This window comes from Amblyomma maculatum, chromosome 1, assembly GCF_055883805.1.
Source record: "Amblyomma maculatum isolate TAMU_Amacu chromosome 1, ASM5588380v1, whole genome shotgun sequence".
NCBI classification, from domain to species: domain Eukaryota; kingdom Metazoa; phylum Arthropoda; class Arachnida; order Ixodida; family Ixodidae; genus Amblyomma; species Amblyomma maculatum.
Window position 1 is genome coordinate 9,366,124 of NC_139344.1, and position 19,704 is coordinate 9,385,827.

At 49.8% G+C, this 19,704-nt stretch overlaps 1 protein-coding gene and 1 pseudogene across 1 annotated transcript; both read left to right on the plus strand.

Annotated features, from left to right (window-relative positions):
- The first annotated feature begins 2,441 nt into the window (after positions 1-2,441).
- Positions 2,442-5,184, plus strand: LOC146201620 (uncharacterized; annotated as a pseudogene).
- Positions 5,185-6,820: 1,636 nt separating this feature from the next.
- Positions 6,821-8,797, plus strand: LOC146201621 (uncharacterized). Its single transcript, XM_084598742.1, has one exon. It carries the CDS (start codon positions 6,821-6,823, stop codon positions 8,795-8,797), a length of 1,977 nt encoding a protein of 658 aa, XP_084454868.1.
- The last annotated feature ends 10,907 nt before the right edge of the window (positions 8,798-19,704 follow it).

A 19,704-nucleotide genomic window follows, 5' to 3' on the forward strand; every position in this document is an offset into this window, starting at 1 on the left:
CTGCCCGGCGCAGGAGCGCCGGAAGATGCAGGAGAAGACAAAGCAATAGAGTGCAAGGGCGCGCTCACAATTCTCGCTGCTGCAGTGAACCTCGTTTGCTAGGCTGCTTTGATCAATGTGAAGCAACCCTGCCACAATCGGCTGGTAGGCATATCGGCACCCGGAGAAGCTGTCATTGTTTGTTTTTAGCCGCAATATCGGCATATCGCGCGAATAATATTTTCAAAGTACACACATTTCCGATAAAAAATCCAGCATGCCCCATAACTCTTGCCATCGATATGTTTGAAAAATTGTTGTATCGGTGCTTTCATTGCTTAAAAAAAAAGAAATCCCCGAGATAGTATCCGCAAATAAAACCAGGGACAAGTGTAATATTTGGAACATTACAAGTTTGCACAGATTGAAGCCACAAGCACGTAGCAGAGCGTTCCCAGAACTCCGATATGAAACTTGATTCAAGGGGTTGCTGCCAACTGAGCAGAACAGCCAAGCAGACAACACTCGCTGAAGCAGCATGACTACGCCTCCCTGCATGCTTGTTCCCTCTCCTGATTTCCACTTTGCTTCTGCTCGGACAGTCGACGCTCGCGCGGTACACTTAAAGAATTGGCAGGGTGTACATTCTGTGCTGCTCGTCTTGCAAGCCATTGATGCCAATATTGCAGACCTCATTTTATCTTTCACAGTGGTTTCCAAAACTATAAAGTTCTTGCAGCAGCTTTGTCACACGCACAAAAAAGTGAAGCAACCAATTTGTGCAGGAATATCATTCGTTAAAAAAGGCAGCTTTGCTAGTTTCTCACAGCAAATTGAGAAGACAATATAGCGTGGTTTGATCTTCCATCTCGTGCAAACATTTGTTTGTTTTTGGAGCTAGACTGGTTTTCTTAGTCTGAATCAACTGTTACATTGCACACTGTTTGCAATGCAATAATTGCAGCTGAGAAAGAAAGGCTGCAAACTACAAGCTGGACACTGCAGCTGCAGGAATACTTGCTTGTTTGATTCATTCATGCACTCTATGCAAACTGGTGACCTGTGCCCAAGCATGTTCCCCATGTAAAACAAATGACTAGTGCCACGGGCTCACCTTGTGGCGTTAGAGCATATGCTGCCTGCCTCCACCTTTCATAGTCCCATTTGTTCAGCCTCAGCAACCAGCAAGCACATGCTAGACTCCAAAACACATATCAGGAAGGTCCCTGCGTATCAAATATTAGACATCAGCTTATAAGCGATCTTCACACACAAAACAAATTGAATTTAAGACACGTACATGTTTATGCACTTTAACAAGGCGAAATCGCTTACCTCACCGTAATTAGAAAGCGGCCCTGCATACATTTGACAGTGCGCAGTCATAATATGAGGTATGGAATCATTATTCTACACTGCTTCATAGCAAACGAGGGCCACACAATATGATAGTACGACGCACAAATGGTTGGTACGTCGTGGTGCATCGAAACAAAAGCTTCTCACACAGGCCTGTGATCCTCGCCTTTCCTGCTTCTACGCGTTGTTTTGTCATGTCCTAGTATCTCCTAAAGTCCCTCTATCAGCTCAGAGACGTTACGATAATTAACTATTCACACAGACCACTGCGGAAAGCTTACCCAAGTTTCCCGCCCTTTTCAAGCGTACGCAAGACATAGTCAGGCGTGCTTTACATGACAGATTTTCGTGCGGTTGGCCTAATAAACGGAATTAACCCGCATCTTCCTTAGTGTCGAACTGTGTTGAGCTTTCGATTGAAGTTTTCGATAATACACCTTTGGTGCATTCAGGCCCACTGCCGGCCAGGCAGGCTCAATGGTCGTCAACAGAACATTTGGGCGCACGGAAGTTGAAAACTAAATGTAGAACTCCAGACAGCGGCAATGACTCAATACATGCATACTGAAATATCTGAAGAATAGAAAAAATTGCTTACGTACCGTACAACACGAGAGCGCACGGCTGGCACGGCGACACAGCTCCCACCAAGAAGGACGACAACCAGCCATTTTGCTACTAAAAACAGCCACCTACGCACAAAACAATAGCCGGACGTGACGTTATTTCTTAAACCGGATAAGACGTCATGGGTTGCAGCAAGCATATTGCTCCTGCAACCCGGTTGCAGGAAGCATTTCGCTGCTGCAACCGGGTCGCAGCAGACGGCGCCCTGGAACACCCGAGCATAGGCTGCTCGCTGGCAACCCGCAGACAGCCTCACTGGCTATGGAGAGGACTGGAACATTCAAGGCCGGGATGCTGGCTGTGGAGGTGGACATGGATTCACTGATTTCGTCTGGGTCGCCCAGGAAACCATCCCCGTGCTGCGCAAAAAGAAAATAAAAAGCAACACTGCCGATTTCCACCGTTCCCAGTTGCTGTTTACAAGAACCACACGCACTCAGATATTCAATCAGTCAACCAAGACAGCCTACGACCAAATGTTGTTCAAGACCTCGCAGAGGATCTGCGCGAAGGTACAGACGTGTAAGGCAGCCGGCACAAGTTGGCAGTATTTAAAGCCAAGAGCATTTTCGCGACGGCCGGCATGACCTTACAATATCAGCATTGAAGCAAAAGAGGCGTGCTCATGAGTTGGTCCAAGCCTCTATATGATGACGCTGAGGCCATGATTTGACGCGTGAAATAGCTGAAATAGCCGCTTTCAATTTCATGATGTTTGAGACATCTGTATCGCCGTTCCCTTTTCGCCACATATATCAGCTACAATCGACACATGGCTCAAACGGCCGAGCGCTCGATCTAATAACGTTCAGTGGCAATCACCTGTTACGAAGCAGATTACAGGTGCTATAGAAGCTTCAGTGTCATTAGAGACTTTTAGTATGCGTGACACCAAAAATATGGTGACACGCACTGCGCATGAGCTATACGATAGCCGAGACCGAGCTCTTTCGTACAATCGGCCAGCGTACGCCGAAACTTGAGTTTATCGTGCCCGACCCTCACGTACGATGGGAGATCAGCGTTTACAAGATGGCGACGTCCTAGTAGCACACTTTTTTGCCTCAATGTGGCCGCAATGTTTGCTTTCAACATTGCCTTAACGTGGCTAGTGTCCTCTTTTTGCCACGTTGATGCAACATACATAAGACAACATTGAAGCAACATTGCACCAATGTTACAACAACCTTTAGTCAATGTTTAAGCCACTTCTGAAGAACGATATTAATGCAACATGGCTGCAACATTTTCTTAATATTGGTACAACTTTTTATTTGCCCGCAGCGAGAGCAGACGCGTTTTCACCACCTCCCGCGCCCGTCGTTGCCAAGCTCGACCCGCCGCCCCAAGCCCCCCGGCTCGATTCCCGGAAAAGCGTCTGGGCCACCTCGCGCTGCCGGCTCTCCGCCGCCGCTGGCTACGCCGGAGCTGGGCCTGGCAGGCCTTGCAACCGAAGCTCTCGACACCGAGGAGAACACCGGGGCTGCGATGCAGTACCAGCTGCCTGGGGAAACTATCACTCCGGCCGAAGCCCAAAGCGATGACTGGGAAACCGTCATTGCTCTCCGGAATCGCCACCGACCACCGAAAAAAGGCACCGACGCAGCTATTGAAGGTGGTGGGCGAAACGGAACACCACCTACCACACAAAAAGCTCTGTCGTTGCCGCTGCCACGCCGGCGAGGCACTCCATTGCCACGACTGCCGCAAGACGACTTAAAGATTGTTGTGCGCCCGCGAGGAGGATGGAATATCACCACAGCTATCCCGAAATCTATACTTCTAGCGTCCTGCAACGCTGCTAAGATACCCCCCCCAAGAAGCCATCCATCAGGACAAAGTGCGGCTGCACCCGATCAACAACACATTCACCATCAGCACGCCAGCAGAAGCACGAGCACGAGCCTACGCCAAGCTCTCGGCCATCAGCATAGGGGGCCAAGAATTCACAGTGACAGCGCACCTTGCGCCGCCTGACGAAGCAGTAAGAGGTGTCATACACATGGCCTACGATGGGGAACCTCGCGCAGAACTCCTAGAAGGACTGATCCCCTTCAACCCTCGTGCACCAATTGTTGATGCACGCCCCTTCGGGCGAAAGGGATCAGTCCTAATCACCTTCGCCAAAGGACCAATTCCAGATTCCATCTGCTACTGGGGAGGTGTACATGTGTGCTACCCACCAAAGGACCAATTCCAGATTCCATCTGCTACTGGGGAGGTGTACATGTGTTCTACCCACACAAACCCAAAGTAGAGGCCTGTTACAACTGCCGAGAAGCCGGCCACCGACGCGACGTGTGCCCCCTAGCAGATAGTGGGCGATGCCACAATTGTGGCGAACAACACACACCATCCGACCCCCCTACTTGCGCGCCCAAGTGTATTGTGTGCGGTGGAAACCATCACACTGGCAATATCTTATGCCAGCACCGATACCTACGACCACGAAGACCCCCGACCCAGTCAATGCAAGGCCACCAGCCCAGGTCTGAAAACCATTCCCGCCAGTCAACACGGGACAACAGCCACTCCGAGACGAATTCTCGTTCACCATCCAGTGAAAAAAAGCCTAAAGTACAGAAAGGACTAACGTGGGCAGACAGAACCAAAGAAAAGCCAGCCACAATCCATCCAGAGGCCAGCGAATCTGGACAAGAGGAGCTCCGGGCCCTGAGGGCGGAGGTAAGTCGACTAACAGCTCTACTCCATAGCAGCCCCACCATTCCCGCTCCACAACACCTAACCCCTGCCCCAGTGCCACCCCCACCCCCGCCGCATGCCGCAATGGAGACGAATCAAAGCCCAGTAGAAGATAAACCTAAAGAAACCAGCTCCAGCCCCCCAGCAAAAAAGCAACGAATTACCCCCAACCCAAAAACGCTAACCGATTCCGCCCCTGCCGAACAACTCGACAAACATATTCAGAAACTAGTCGAACAATTCGACAAAAAGCTTCAAACCCTTAACTCTCAATTTGAGAGCCAGTATCAAACTTTGTCAGCAAAGTTTGCCGAATATGCCGCTGCCTTAGAACGGCGCATGGAAGCCCATATGGAGGCAATGTTTCAGAAACTGGTAGTCATGCAGACCACCGCACTTCATACAGCTCCCCTACCCCCACCTCAGATAGGAGAGGCTGCACGGCCAGCAGACGCCTCTGCTGTTCCCGTTTTAAAACCCCCAACGCTTCAACATGGCGGGGCGGGTCCGACTTGATTCCCTGAACATTCTGACATGGAACTGCCGTGGCTTTCGCGGCAAGCGAGCACCATTTCAGCTTCTTCCTACCTTCCTCCCCACCCCTCAAATTCTCCTCTTACAAGAAGCCGGGACGAAATCCCACATCCCCGGCTACACTCCCATATATTCCGACTCCACAGACGCACCGCGCGCTGCCACATTTATACACCGTAGTCTCACCTATATCACACACCAGGTAGCTGCAGATGCCCCATGCGTAGTTACAGAAATCATACACTCCACCCACTCTCTCCCATCCATCTACGTCGCCAACATATACCATTCACACTCATTACCCATCGCCTCGCTAGAATCTCTCCTAAAGAGTATATATAAATTGGCGGGTAAGCACCCTCTACTCATTGGAGGGGACTTTAACAGTCGCCACACAGACTGGGGCTACATCAAAACCACACACAGAGGCCGCACTTCTTCAAAACCTTAATTTTTCCGTCCACAACAACTTCAACACACCCACGAGAATTGGCAATAGTGTATGTGTCGACACCAGCCCCGACCTCGTATTCAGCCGCTGTTTAACAAATGTGACATGGGACAGAACTCAACATACATTAGGCAGCGACCACTACATCATTCTCGCCTCCATCCCCTTTCAACAAAAGCGCAAAGCCTACACCACACACAAACTCATCAACTGGGACCACTTCAGGGCTACCCGGCAATCACGTGAGTCAGAGCCCATCACTGACATAGAGGCCTGGATGAACTCGCTCACACAGGATCTCCAGACCCACCTCCGATACATTGAGACAGAAGGGGAGATTTCTACCCTTGACAGCCGCCTCGCTCACCTCTGGGAAGCTCACCATAGCCTCTTAGAGCGATGGAAAAGCCAAAAACTGAACAGAACGCTAAAGAAGCGTCTCTCAGCACTTCAAGCACAAATCCAACAGCACTCTGAAGACCTCTGCCGCTCCAATTGGAACCAGATCTGTGACAGCATGTCTGGCAAACTATCCTCCAAAAAAGCCTGGCAACTCCTTCGCCACCTCATAGATTCAACACGAACAAAATCTGCCACGCAACACCATGTTACTCGCCTCATTCATAAAAACATAGATGACACAGATACCCTAATCGACACCCTCAAAATCACATACACGTCTCCGGGCACTCCTACCGCTCTCCCATGTTACAACGGATGCCCGAACCCAACATTAGACGAAGAAATCACGGTGGCAGAAGTCCGAGCGGCACTTCTTGCGCTACGAACAAATTCTGCTCCAGGGGCAGATCAAATCACAAATTCCCTTCTCCGTAACTTGGACGATAATTCTATCGTGCAGATTACGGTTGGTTTGTTGGTTTGTGGGGTTTAACGTCCCAAAGCGACTCAGGCTATGAGAGACGCCGTAGTGGAGGACTCCGGAAATTTCGACCACCTGGGGTTCTTTAACGTGCACTGATTACGGATTACTTCAACAAACGCTGGAATGAAGGCACTCTGCCCCAATCATGGCGGCATGGCAAAATCGTCTTCATTCCCAAGCCAAACAAACCCCTCACGCTACAGAACCTTCGCCCCATTTCCCTGACATCATGCCTCGGAAAGCTCTTCGAGCATGTTATTCAAAACAGACTTGCCCGCCATATGGCTGGCAACGACTTGTATCCGCACAGCATGGTCGGCTTTCGTCCGCACCTGTCGGCTCAGGACGCTATGCTGCAGTTAACGAACGACATTTACAACCCCCTCACACCAGGACACACCAAAGCAGTTCTCGCTTTAGATCTCTCCAAAGCCTTCGATCGCATCCACCACTTAGCGATCGTTAGTGCACTCTCCTCCCTAAATGTTGGAGAACGCACGTACGCATACATCAAGGCCTTCTTATCAGATAGAACAGCTGAAATCCATTTTGGCCCCCTAACCTCAGAGAAATTCACCCTCAAAAGTGTAGGCACCCCACAGGGGTCTGTACTATCGCCTCTCCTCTTCAATATTACCCTCATACCCCTTGCTAGCAAATTGAACACCATCCCACACCTACGCCACACACTATATGCTGACGACATAACCATATGGACCACACATGGCAACGACGGAGAAATAGAGGAAGCCCTACAAACAGCAGCTACCACCACCCAAACTCACGCAAGCAGCATAGGGCTATCATGCTCTGCGGAGAAGTCAGAGCTCCTCATCATCCGTCCACGAAACTCTCCGTGTGCCCCGATTTCAGTCACCATTGAAGACCGGCCCGTCCCTGAGGTTCCCAACCTCAGGATGCTAGGACTCCACATCCAATCCAATGGCAAAAACACCATCACACTCAAGAAACTCCAGCAGATTACTGGTACCATATCGCACCTCATTAGGAGAGTAACAGTAAGGCACAGGGGAATGAAAGAACGCGATTTATGTCGCCTCATTCAAGCCTTTGTCCTTAGTCGGGTGCTCTACACAACTCCCTACCTCTCACTTGCAAAACACGACGTCAACGCTTTAAATACACTCATTCGCAAAGCCTATAAGACCGCACTCAAACTACCCTGCAACACGCCTAACGAACGCCTTGCAGCCCTAGGCATACACAATAGCATTGAGGAGCTCATTGAAGCCCACAAACATGCCCAATACATACGACTCACACGCACATCAACGGGTCGCCACATACTCTCTCATCTCGGAGTCAGGATACCCGCAAATGACCCAGACCTCTTCCATATACCCAAGCATATTCACAAGGAGCTTATTATTAAGCCCCTTCCCCGAAATATGCATCCCCATCTCCACGAACAGCGCCGTATAGCCCGTGCTAAGGCACTCCACCGACAGTACGGCTCCGACTCCGAAACCGCATGGGTGGATGCAGCATGCACAGGCATAAGCGCCGCGGCTGCAGCAGTAAACTCCTCTCTCTCCCCACTTTTTAAGCTGCCACTTCTACCAAACCTCACCTCTGAAGAAGCCGAGGAAGCTGCAATAGCTGCCGCCATAACGCATACGAAAGCAAATTACATTCTCAGTAACTCCAAAACTGCCATTCAAAATTTTGCGCGAGGAAGAGTCCATAGTCCAGCCTTTGACATTCTAAGCTCGTCTGCTGCGCAAAACCCGTCCCGCCAAGTGGAGCTGATTTGGGTGCCGGCACACTCCGGGAACCCTGGCAACGAGGCTGCCAACTTTTTAGCCCGAGGTACCATACACCGGGCACAGGAAGCCTCCGACCTGGGATTCACGAGGGAACGCATGCACACTTTCAGCGAGCTGACCGAGGCCTACAGAGCCACTCGGCAGCTATACCCTCCGCCTCACTCATCCCTAGACAATAGACGTGCCACTATTTGGAGACGTCTCCAAACGCACACCTTCCCATCCCCTCAATCTCTTTCTTACTATCATCCCCTCTATCCTACACCCGCATGCACCCTCTGTCCCGAATCACACGCTAACGCCCTTCACATCTTAACACTCTGCCCGGCGGACCCTCCCCCGCGGGGCCTGGAGCACCTTGTCACCTGGAAGGACTGGGGGGCCCTGCTGCGCTCTACGTACCCGGCTGATCAGGAAACTGTCACAAGCCGGGCTACCAGCGTAATGGACCTTCGGGGCATGAACGCTTGAGTACAGTGGGGCCGTGCGGGGGCCCAGGGATCTGCGAGTCCCAAACTCCTTTGCTCAAATAAAGTTTTATCCATCCATCAAACGGCCGAGCGCTCGATCTGATAACGTTCAGTGGCAATCACCTGTTACGAAGCAGATTACAGGTGCTATAGAAGCTTCAGTGTCATTAGAGACTTTTAGTATGCGTGACACCAAAAATATGGTGACACGCACTGCGCATGAGCTATACGATAGCCGAGACCGAGCTCTTTCGTACAATCGGCCAGCGTACGCCGAAACTTGAGTTTATCGTGCCCGGCCCTCACGTACGATGGGAGATCAGCGTTTACAAGATGGCGACGTCCAGGCCGCCCGCTTCAGAGTGAATTTGTCTCCGTTACCGCGTTTTTGTGCGCGCTGCCGCCTATAAATGGCACACGGGGTTTTCGCTTTGCCTCGTGTAGCATTGAGCACAAATAATTAGCGAATATTTACCTCTGTTTTTTTTTTTTATTTTGCACCGCGGCAGCGCAGTCCCTAAGCCTGACAGAGTAGCGTTGCTTTGTTGGTATGGCAACGCCATGAAGTGAATAGACTTGGCTTGACTGCTTACACGCGTGTATCCGTAAAAATATGCTTGGCAGTACGGGGCTGCAAGGAGGCCGTTATGCACCACGACGGCAATACAAGGTAAAAGTAGTCAGCGCAGAAATACCAACGTTAGGGAGTACAGCAAAACTGCCGCAGCAAAGAAACTGGCTCCGGTGTGACTTGGCTAGTTTTGGCTTGCGAGTAAATAAAAAAAAGCCCGAATGTGTGTTTTTTTTATTTTAAACTTAGATGTCGCCACTGTAGTTTGCGTTCGCGCTTTCGTACGGCCGACTAAAAGCGCAGATACAACACACGGAGTAGCGTCCCATAATTTTCTACCGTTTATCGTACGAAAGCGTCCATACGCTATAGTAAAAGTCTCTATTATCAGCGCATGACACTTAAGCGTCTTGAACGCAATCACATTTGGCATCAATAGTAGTGCTGTAATATAATTAGAGCGCACACTCGCATATCTTCTGGCGCTCTTTCGTGCCTAAACACGACTCATCGTTACCAGCAAGAAAACTAGATGCCGGAAACTCGATGCTGTACTCATTTAAACTAAACGAGTAGCCAAATGTGTCGTACCAATTTCGTTTTACTTTAAGTTCATTTCATCGTGACTTCATCTATCACGAATACAAGAGGAGGTGAGTAAAAATACGAGTTCGTTCGGTTTTCTTTGGATTATTTTATAGGGTTGAATGTCACAAAGCGATTAAGGATGTGAAGGATGAGCCCTAGTGGAGGGCTTCGGAAATTTCAACCACCTAGAGTTCTTCAACGTGCCCTGGCATCGCCCAGTTCACGGGCGTTTTATTTAACGCCTTCACCGAAAAGCGGCTGCCACTGCCGGGTTATGCATCCCGCGTAATTGGGTTCCGCAGTCGAGCGCCCTAACCACTGAGTCATCGGACTGGATAAAGGAGGGTAAGAAAGAAGCCTGGCCAGTCTGGTCGCTATTTTTCACAGAATTAACGCAAATAAGGATTTTCTATAAAAGAGATTAGCACCGAAAAAGCTTGTAATGTTATCAAGTCAGGCGAATGAGCAAGCTGGTGCATATGCATCTGGAAATAAAAAAAAATCACAAAAAACTCGTCGCCTTTTTTTTAGTGCTTTTGTTGCGACCAGTGCGACACCATCCGCCACAACGCACATCACCTGGAGCAGAGACCAACTAAAGGGGATTATGTAGCGATTACATATTACATATTACATATTACATATTACATATTACATATTACATATCTGGGTGACATATTACAAATATGTCACCCAGATCCAAAAGCTTTGAAGCCACGATAAGTGGTTATTTCATGCGAAGGAGCGGCTGGCTTTTCATTAGGCGTGCTCGAAGACACTCACGGTGCCACTGCAGTGCAGCATCTATTTGATTGAAGTGTCATTCCGTTGACTCTCGCCGATCAGTGCAACAGTCAGAGGTGCATATGGGCTAGCGCAGCTGCTCTTCGAATGTTTTCTTCCTTTAAAAAAGTTCCCAGTCGTTCTGCTTTTGGGCCCCGTTAGCTTTTGCACATTTACGACATATGATCCTAATAGAGTCCGAGAACCTTTTCCCAACAGAGAGCGCACGTGACGCACGCTGAGTGATCACATACGCCTGGCTCCTGAAAAGAAAAAAAGTTGAAGGATCGAGAAAGGGTCCCTCTCATTATAAGGTGAACCTACCTGCAGAACGCGGCAATTAGCGAGCAAAACACCTAAAACGAGGGCATCACTTTACAATATTGCCCTGAATTTAGTCCCCATTTCTGGCTCCGCGTATAACTGGACGTTGAATCTTGGGCTGGCGAGGCTTATCTATACACTAAAGAGAAAGCGTGTCGGTGGATCTTTTTGATTGTAACTAAGCACGAAATCTTGCGCATGTGGCGCAAGAAAACAGGCATCACGTAAAACAGCAGCAAATATCGTCGTAAAATGTGCAGCCATCGCAGCAGTGCACGCGAAGCCAGTGACGCTGCTTTCTTAAAAGCATCGTATCGGAAGCACTGCCCACGAAATGATGGAACAGGGAGTATGCATCCACATCCTAGACCGCCATTTTGTGGTACAGGTTGCAAAACGAAACGCTGCATTCATATCTGATTGCCTTATCGTCACCTGCTTCGGTTCCATTGCAAAGGCTATATTCTGCGCCTCAAAATAGAGCCCGTAAATCCATTTGAATACCTCCTATATATAGCGCACTAGGAATTTAGATGGAATTAGGGGTCGTGCACAGAAAAGTGGTGATTGCCGAAAAGACGCATGGCATCACGGCACCCCTACTGAGGAGTAACACACAGGGGCCCCTCTTACTCAGTGCATGCCTGTACTGTTACAGGTCTTACTCACAGTTCTGGATGCAGTACTTTGGGGCCACAGGAAAACCTCGCCCCTTGGCAAACACACTGTTTCAAGAATTCTAAAACACAGTAATGGATATAACAAACAACGCCAGCCAGGCAGCGTGAAACCTGACTCTTCTGCGGCAAACTACTGAAAATGAAGAGAAGCGGTCAGTGACAACCTGTAGAGAACAGGCCGAAAACACAAAAAGCTTAATTGGACCGTTAACAAAAATTCTTGGCAGAGACTCCTAAAACTGCTTATGCGCAAAAATGAAAAAGCGTCTCCTCGTGTGGCATGGTGGCGTAACCGGTGCGGGATGTTTCCTCACTGCACGCGCCGCCCACTCCACTGGACGACTTGCGCGGAAGGTGACGAGTGAACGCATATCTAAATGCGTATATATATATTGTACACATTTGTAACTTCATTCTTTTTCTTTTGTGAATTATTTGTGCGTCGCGCTTAGCATTAAGCGCCATGACTGTTCATTGTATACATTCAGCTTCTTACAACACGTTATTTTCTGAAGTGCTCAGTCATGCTACATTGCATACTGACCATCAGTCCTGACTCAACGCGAGGCAAAACTGTGCGCTACGTGTCTACAAACTCTGCCTCTTACAATCCGTCGCTCACTAAAGTTCTGCGTCAGTTATGTACCTTTCTCTCAGTCATGACTATCACATTGAAGCATCACTGTGCGTAATGCTTGCACAGCCTCTGTACCTTACAGTACGTTATCCAGTAACATAGTCACGCTACTTGTTATCCTGGCTTAAAGTGGTCCCCTGATTATGGCCATGCCTGATTTCTCCAACTTCGTATAAAGTTACGTCTCTTCATGACTACACGATTACGCTTACAAGTGCTTTGAAATCATACAATGGCGTGGTAACGTTATCAAAATTTGGTGCCTGGGGTGGTCACCGACCGCAGACACCAGCTCTCGTCCTCATGGGACATGAACGTTTTAGCATCAGAGCGGAAACCACGAACAGCATGCACCGTCACTTCATGAGTTAAGCAGCAAGGAAGGAATCAGGCTGAAAGGCATCAAAAATTCCACCCTATAAATACTCGAACTTTGCCCGCAAACGAGAAAAAGCGTAAAATTTCCGTTAAACGCCTGAAAGAAAACGATGCATGATCGTCCCTAATCGGAAAGAGGCACCGCCACCTCGGGAGTTATCCCAACCCTAACATTAACCCTGCAGAGCCGCTTCTCCACTAAAATGCTAAATACTGCAGCAAAATGAGCACCTGGATATGGTTATGCGCCCCCAATCTACGTGCGTTAGCAGCCATTCGCAAAGCCCAGCAGCCAAAGAGGACGACGGAAGCGCCTCCGGTGCGCCAAAGTCAAGGGGCGCTGCGATTAAAAAAACGAGGCAAGCCGTTTGGAACCAGGGAACTCCAATTACTAGCGCTCACCTGTTCGCTGCAGGCGGTATCCGCAATTATCCGCAGAAAGCGCCGGGTAGGAGTCTTGTGGCTGCTTGCCGGAAACATGACGGGGGAGCTCTGCGAAGAGCACCACCGACTCGATTGCAAGGGACGGGCGGCTGCCAGCAGCATGCGGCACGTGTCTCGTAGCTGCCTCCTCTTTCTCTTCATGGTCTCCAACCGTAGTTTTCTTATATCATTAGAGTTATATCAGACTGAATGAAACTTTCAGCAGTGTGCCGAAAGCAAGGTATATTCGCCGATATCATTCGGAAAATATTAAGGACAATTTAGTTCACAAAAAGGCGCAGGGTCCCACTAATTTGGCAAAATATATTTTGTTACGTGCCTATCATCGCGCGGTATCGGCGCTCGGCCGCAACGAAGATGAAGTGGTTGTCGGCGCGTGCAGAGCGCTCGCGCCGGGCCTTATTCGAAGAACGCTTCGTGAACGCTTAGAGAACGTTTCTTCGGTCTGCCTGCAGATGGCCCTGCGTCCGTTCGTTTGAGGCTCTTCGGGTCGTGGCACTGGTGGAGGTGCCCTCGATTCTTCCTTCTGGAGCTGAACCTGCGACCCACCTGCCTTTCGTATCCACCCCCGTGCAGCGTACAAGCCGTGATCTTCAAGGTTTGTCACCGGAGGCCTTTCCTATTGGGCGATAGCCATGTATACCACTCTAGCAGATATGGCAACGTCACCGTCAACTCATACGTGGGTACTCCTCCTACTGCTCATCCCTATGCCACCCTGTGAACCCCTTTGCATTCCATAGCCATTCCATGGTGACCAATTTGAAGATGCCGAAGACTGGTTGGCTCAGTTTGAACGTGTCGCCGCATTTAACAAGTGGGACGACCCGGAAATACTCCGCAACGTTTATTTCAGCCTTGAGAACGCGGCCCGGATATGGTTGGAGAATCGCAAACCACCTCGCCGGGCTTCTGACGTCAGCGCCTAAGCAAATACGCCAGAAGCGACCGCCAGGAGAAGGCAGAACGGGCTCTGAAAGTGTGCATCCAACTCGCTAACAAGAGAGTCGCAATGTACATCGAGGATGTAACGCGTCTCTGCTATCGGGCAGACCCTTCCATGCCAGAACACAAGAAAGTGCGGCACGTGACGCTTTATGTGAAAGAACAGTTGTTTTGCGGCCTCTTCAGGAACCTACCTACCACCGTTGCGGCGTTCTTGACTGACGTCATCCTTATGGAAAAATGTTGCAGCAGCGATCCAGCCAGTAAGCCCGTCCAACGGCCCCAGGTCCACCTTGGACCAACTTGAATGTGACCCTCTGAACAATCCAAGCGCTCTACGTGAACTAATCCGCTCAGTGGTCAGCGAAGAGATCCAGAAGTTTCAAGGATCTTTTTCCCCTTGTGTGGATTCTCTGAGTAGTGTAACGCGTAATCCGCGAAAAAGTCCAGACCGCACTCAGGGCACCAGTCGTTCCGGTCAACCCACCGGCATCCGTTCCGCTGGTGACCTATGCGGACATGCTGCGCCGTCCTGCCCCACTTTCTGCTCCACCGACGTACACTCCTCTGGTGGTTGCGGTACACGCTGCTCAACGGGCAGCGTACTGGTAGGAACGGCGCCATGCACCACATAAATATGACCTTCGGCGCCCTCCAGATCGGCGGTGGCCTCTCTGCTAACATATTGGCGAGGCCGGTTACCTCTACTGGTGGTGCCCTTAGCGCGCACTGGGACTTCGCGGGTTTTCCCCCGACAGCCCTCTTCCACGGCCTTATGATTGGCCACACGATATTGCCGAGTACGTCACCCGCTAGGCCTTTCCGCCATCTACGCCATGCCGCCAATCGCGGTCCCCGTCACCTCGTCGCTCATCGCCTTCCGTATCCCTTTATGCCACTACACCACGTGGGCCATCCTCCAGCCCCCGTCCGGAAAACTAGCTCCGGCGACCTTTGGAGGCGAGGCTGCCGAATACCGATTCGCCGAAAAGCTTCCCCCTCCGCCTTGATCGTAACGCCACGACAACCACTGTATCACCGATCAGCCTTCATCATCCGACCGAGGGAATCACTCCGACCGGACCGTCGCTACCCCCGAGCATCTCTCGCAACCGCACCGACTAAATGGCACTGGAACTAACCGCCACATCGTACAACATCCCCCTTCTCTGCACCGGTTAAATCCCTCCGAAGCAGTTTACTACATCACCGAACAGCTCCGTCCACCGAACCGAGTAAACCAGTTCAACCCCAATTCGACATCGGCGGACTCTACAGAATACCGGATCTCTATCGACATCCCTGCTCTCGTCGACGCACAGGAAGTCAGCGCATTAATCGATGCCGCGACGAATAACTCTATGCTTAGCGGACAACTGGCGATGCCCCTGAAAAAAGTGACAACGCCTTAGGATGGCCCCACATACGTACGGCCGGAGGTCATGTCGCACCCCGTAGTATCAGTACGGCCTGAGTTACGGGGAGGGGCTTTCACGTTTCTTGCCACTTTTCTCGTTCTGCGCAAATGCTCTCGCGACGTTATCCTGCGTATCGACTTTCTCCGCGAGCACGGTGCCACAATTGATTTGCCGAATCGTTGGTAACGTCCTTCATTGAGATGGCGACAGAGAAGCCTGAGCTCAGTGACTTTCGATCCGTACTGCGAATCGCAGTCAATATCGCCACAGTACCCCCACGCGTCAGTATAATCGCGAGAGTTCCTGCGGCAAGCCACAACGAGGACTGAGAATTGTCGAGCCTAATATATTTCTTCTGCTTGCTCTAGGCGTTTCTGTACCATGTGGTCTTTGTATCTTTCATGGCGATCAGACAGCAATAGTCATAAATTTCAGCAATGAGCATCGCCATCTGTTCCGTGGAACAGCCACAGCGTACCTAGACCCCTTTCAGTAAGTTGCCGAATGCTTTACATGCGAGACAACAAGAAAGTGTAAGAAGATTCAGTCAAGGGCGTTGACATAAATCCAGACCTTACGCACGCTGAAAAGAGGGAGCTACAAGACCTCTTGCTTGAGTGTGGTGCTTGTTCCACGTCGTCCTCTAAAGTGCGACAACAGCCTTCGTGAAACACAGAATTATTACGCATGAAGGCGCTCGTCCCATCCATAAGCGGCCCTATCGTTGTCTCCTCGTGAGCGAGACGCTATCCAGTAGCAAGCCCAAGAGATGCCCGTCGATGGCCTCATCCAACCATCAAGAAGTCCATGATCGTCTCCTGCCGTCTTCATCAAGAAAAAGGATGGCACACTGCGCTCCTGCGTCGACTAAAGAAAGCTAAATAGCGTGAAGAAGAAAGAAGTTTATCCACTAGCACGCATTGACGACTCTCTGGACAGACTTCGACACGCTAAGTACTTCAGTCGATCTCCTCAGTGGCTATTGGCAAATTGAAGCTGATGAGAGGAATCACTGCCTTCATCCCACCGGACGTGTTTTACGAGTTTCGTGTCCTCCCCTTCTGGCTGTTCTGAGCTCCAGCAACCTTCCAGAGGATGATGGACACGGTGCTCACTGGTCTAAACTGACACACATGTCAAGCTTACTTGGGTGATGTGATCATTTTTTCTGCAACTGTCAAAGAACATCTGCACCGTTTCAGAGCTGTCATCGAAGCCGTTCGGAACGCACACCTGTCCCTCATGCCTGAAAAGTGCCACTTCGGTTTCACTGAATTGAAGTTTCTTGAGCACGTCGTGTGTGCTGGCGGCATCCGGGCTGAGAATCTCACAGCTGTTGCGGCATTCACAGCTGCCAGAGACAAGAAAGCAGTCCGGCGATTTCTGCGTTTCTGTTCCTATTACCGTCGTTTCATCAAAATCTTCGCTCAGCTCGCTAGCCCTCCCACGCTCCTAACTCGGGATGATGCAGCATTTTCCTGGGGCAGCGAACACATACAACTTCCGTCGAGCTAAGGCGCCGTCTCCAAGCTCCCCGATACTGACACATTGCGACGACAATGCTGACACGGAGAGAGAGAGAGAGAGAAAGAGAGAGAAGGCAGAGAGGTTAACCAGGAAAGCTTCCGGTTTGCTACCCTGCACTGGGGAAGGGGAATGAGGAGTTTAAAGGAGAAAGATAGAAGAGAATGATAGGAAAGGTAAGGCGGCGAGGAGCACAGTCACAGTTTCTCAATCAAGTTTGTGTCTCTCATAAAACACATAAGTGCTTTGAAGGCTTTGCCGTTAGACGCCTTCTGTGGCCATGGGCCGAGGATTTTCTCCTCTGTGAAAGGACGGCTGTCAAGATGGTGCAGAGCCGAACGCAGCGCATGTCTTTCGCTTGAAAAAGCAGGGCACTCGCAAAGGAGATGCTGTGTGGTCTCTTCGCAGCCGCATCTTTCGCAGTTAGGGCTATCCGCCATTCTCATCACATTAGCGTATTTTTTGGTGAATGCAACACCGAGCCACATACGGCACATCAATGTTGTTTCGCGCCGCCCTTTGTTAGGGGGAACACGAAGGCGCAGCCCAGGGTCTAGTTCACTGAGGCGTCGATTGGAGAATTCTCCTTTGTTCCAGGCTGAAAGCGTTAGCTCCGCCGCTAAGGAACGAAGTCGACAAGCTGCGTCAACTGTAGATATAGGAATTTTCACTGTAGTTCCGTCGTTGTAGTGTCTGTTGCTGACACGGAGGTGCTCACTGATGGAAGCAACGTCAGACTTGAAGCCTTCTATATTCAATATTCAAGCCTTTTGTTTCAAATAAAAGTTTCATGACATGGCCATGCAGTATATTGTTACTTTAAATTCTAGCGGGGAGTTTTAGAATAGGGGGAGCCAGGAAAAAAAATAGCGCACCCCGGCGCAAAGCACGGGCCGACCGGTAAGTTCCAGAATAGGGGTTACCCCGACACAGCGGAGCCGCATCGATTGAAGCGCCCCTACAGTAAACCATTAAAAAGCGTGCAAGTATTTAGCAGGTAACGATGCTATTGTATTCACTAAAATGGGATATAATTGGACGAAATAATTTAAAAGCACCATGGGTACAAACCATGGGCGGGGGGAAGTTCCCACATGTCAGAGCTTTTGGATCATACGAGTCGGGAAACTACGCTTCAAAAAGTGACCGGCTTTAATGCGCTTTGTTTGGTTGTATATGAATTGTCGCGCCATCCAGAAGAAGTCAAAGAAGCCTGCTGTTATTGCCATCATTCGTTTCTGGAAACTATTTTTTTCTTTCTTTTTTTTGCACATTCATTACCTGTAAAACTGGGATGTCCAATACATTTTTTGCTGCTCCGATTCTTGAACATATTTTATTTTTCTGGTGATGACGCATTTACGAACAATCTGAAAGTTTGTAATTTAGACACATTTTCCTTTAATTGCCGCGAGTGCCGCCCCTATTCGTAAACACCTAATTTTGACCAAACAAAACCGCCGTTTTTAATACATGGGTGCAATGGTAAGTTTCACAACTGGTAATATTAAAGAGCTCTGCCCATATGTAGTGCCGTCATTATCAAACCCATCACTGTGACCAGCATAGTTGTTTCTCATTACGTCAAAAATAAGCAAGGTTCGAGTGAAGTTCTACATTCAGCATTACGTAACGCAATTTAAAAACCCTTTACGCTGTTTTACAAGTTTTGAAGCACTTTTCAGACATTGTTTCGGTCATAAGGGATTGAGGTAGGACAATTGTGAATCATGTTTCCGAGTAGACGCTTTTTGAATTTCGGTAGTAAAGTTCTGTTTTCGAGTGTCGCTTCAGCTTGCAGTTGAAAGAGCAAAGCATTTAAATTAAGCCATTCGAAACAATGAGCCGCTTGCGCTCTCATGCATCTCGATGGAACCTTCGTGAGTTGAATGGAAGGCCGAAGCTCCAAAAGGCCCGGCATATCTACGCACGTGCATGTGAGTAAACGCGTCGCATTGAACTTACATTTGCAAATATCACGGCAGGCTCTTCCATCCACAACGAGAGCTATACCTGAACTATGGACGACAAGGGCGACCTGCTCAAAGGTGTCCAGCCAGTCCTCCGCATCTTCGTATACATCGCCGTGAAAAGATGGCGGTTTTCGCGGTGTGTGGTAGAAGATGAGCACCGGAGACGCACTATCTGTGGCCATTTCCGGTGGGACCGTTGGTCGAGACTGCGTCGTCCTCTTCGGGGTGGTAAGAGGTCCGAATTCAGATGGCTGGCCGCGGAGACGCGGCTACGGCGCTGAGGAATCGGTGTGAGCTCCGTGTTCTTATATCGTAGGCGTACGCAGGTCGGGAAGCGTATACCCAGCACCTCCACCAGATGTCTAACGGCTGTAACACTAAAGAATTGCTGTAACCGCTGAGCGAGGGCACCGAGAGAGCTAAATCAGGAACGCGGGCAACAGGAGCGGGCGGGCACTTCAATGTCCACTCCTTCGTCCGATTTCGCTCCTTCTTCTAGCTCTAATGCACGTCTCAATATCCTATGCGAGAAACCTTGATAATTTCATTTAACATCTCAGATTGTGTACCAAGGTGTCATGGCGTGTGTAACTTAAGTAACAGAGTGCACAGTTTTCAACAAATGTTTGCAGGTCGTTCATGA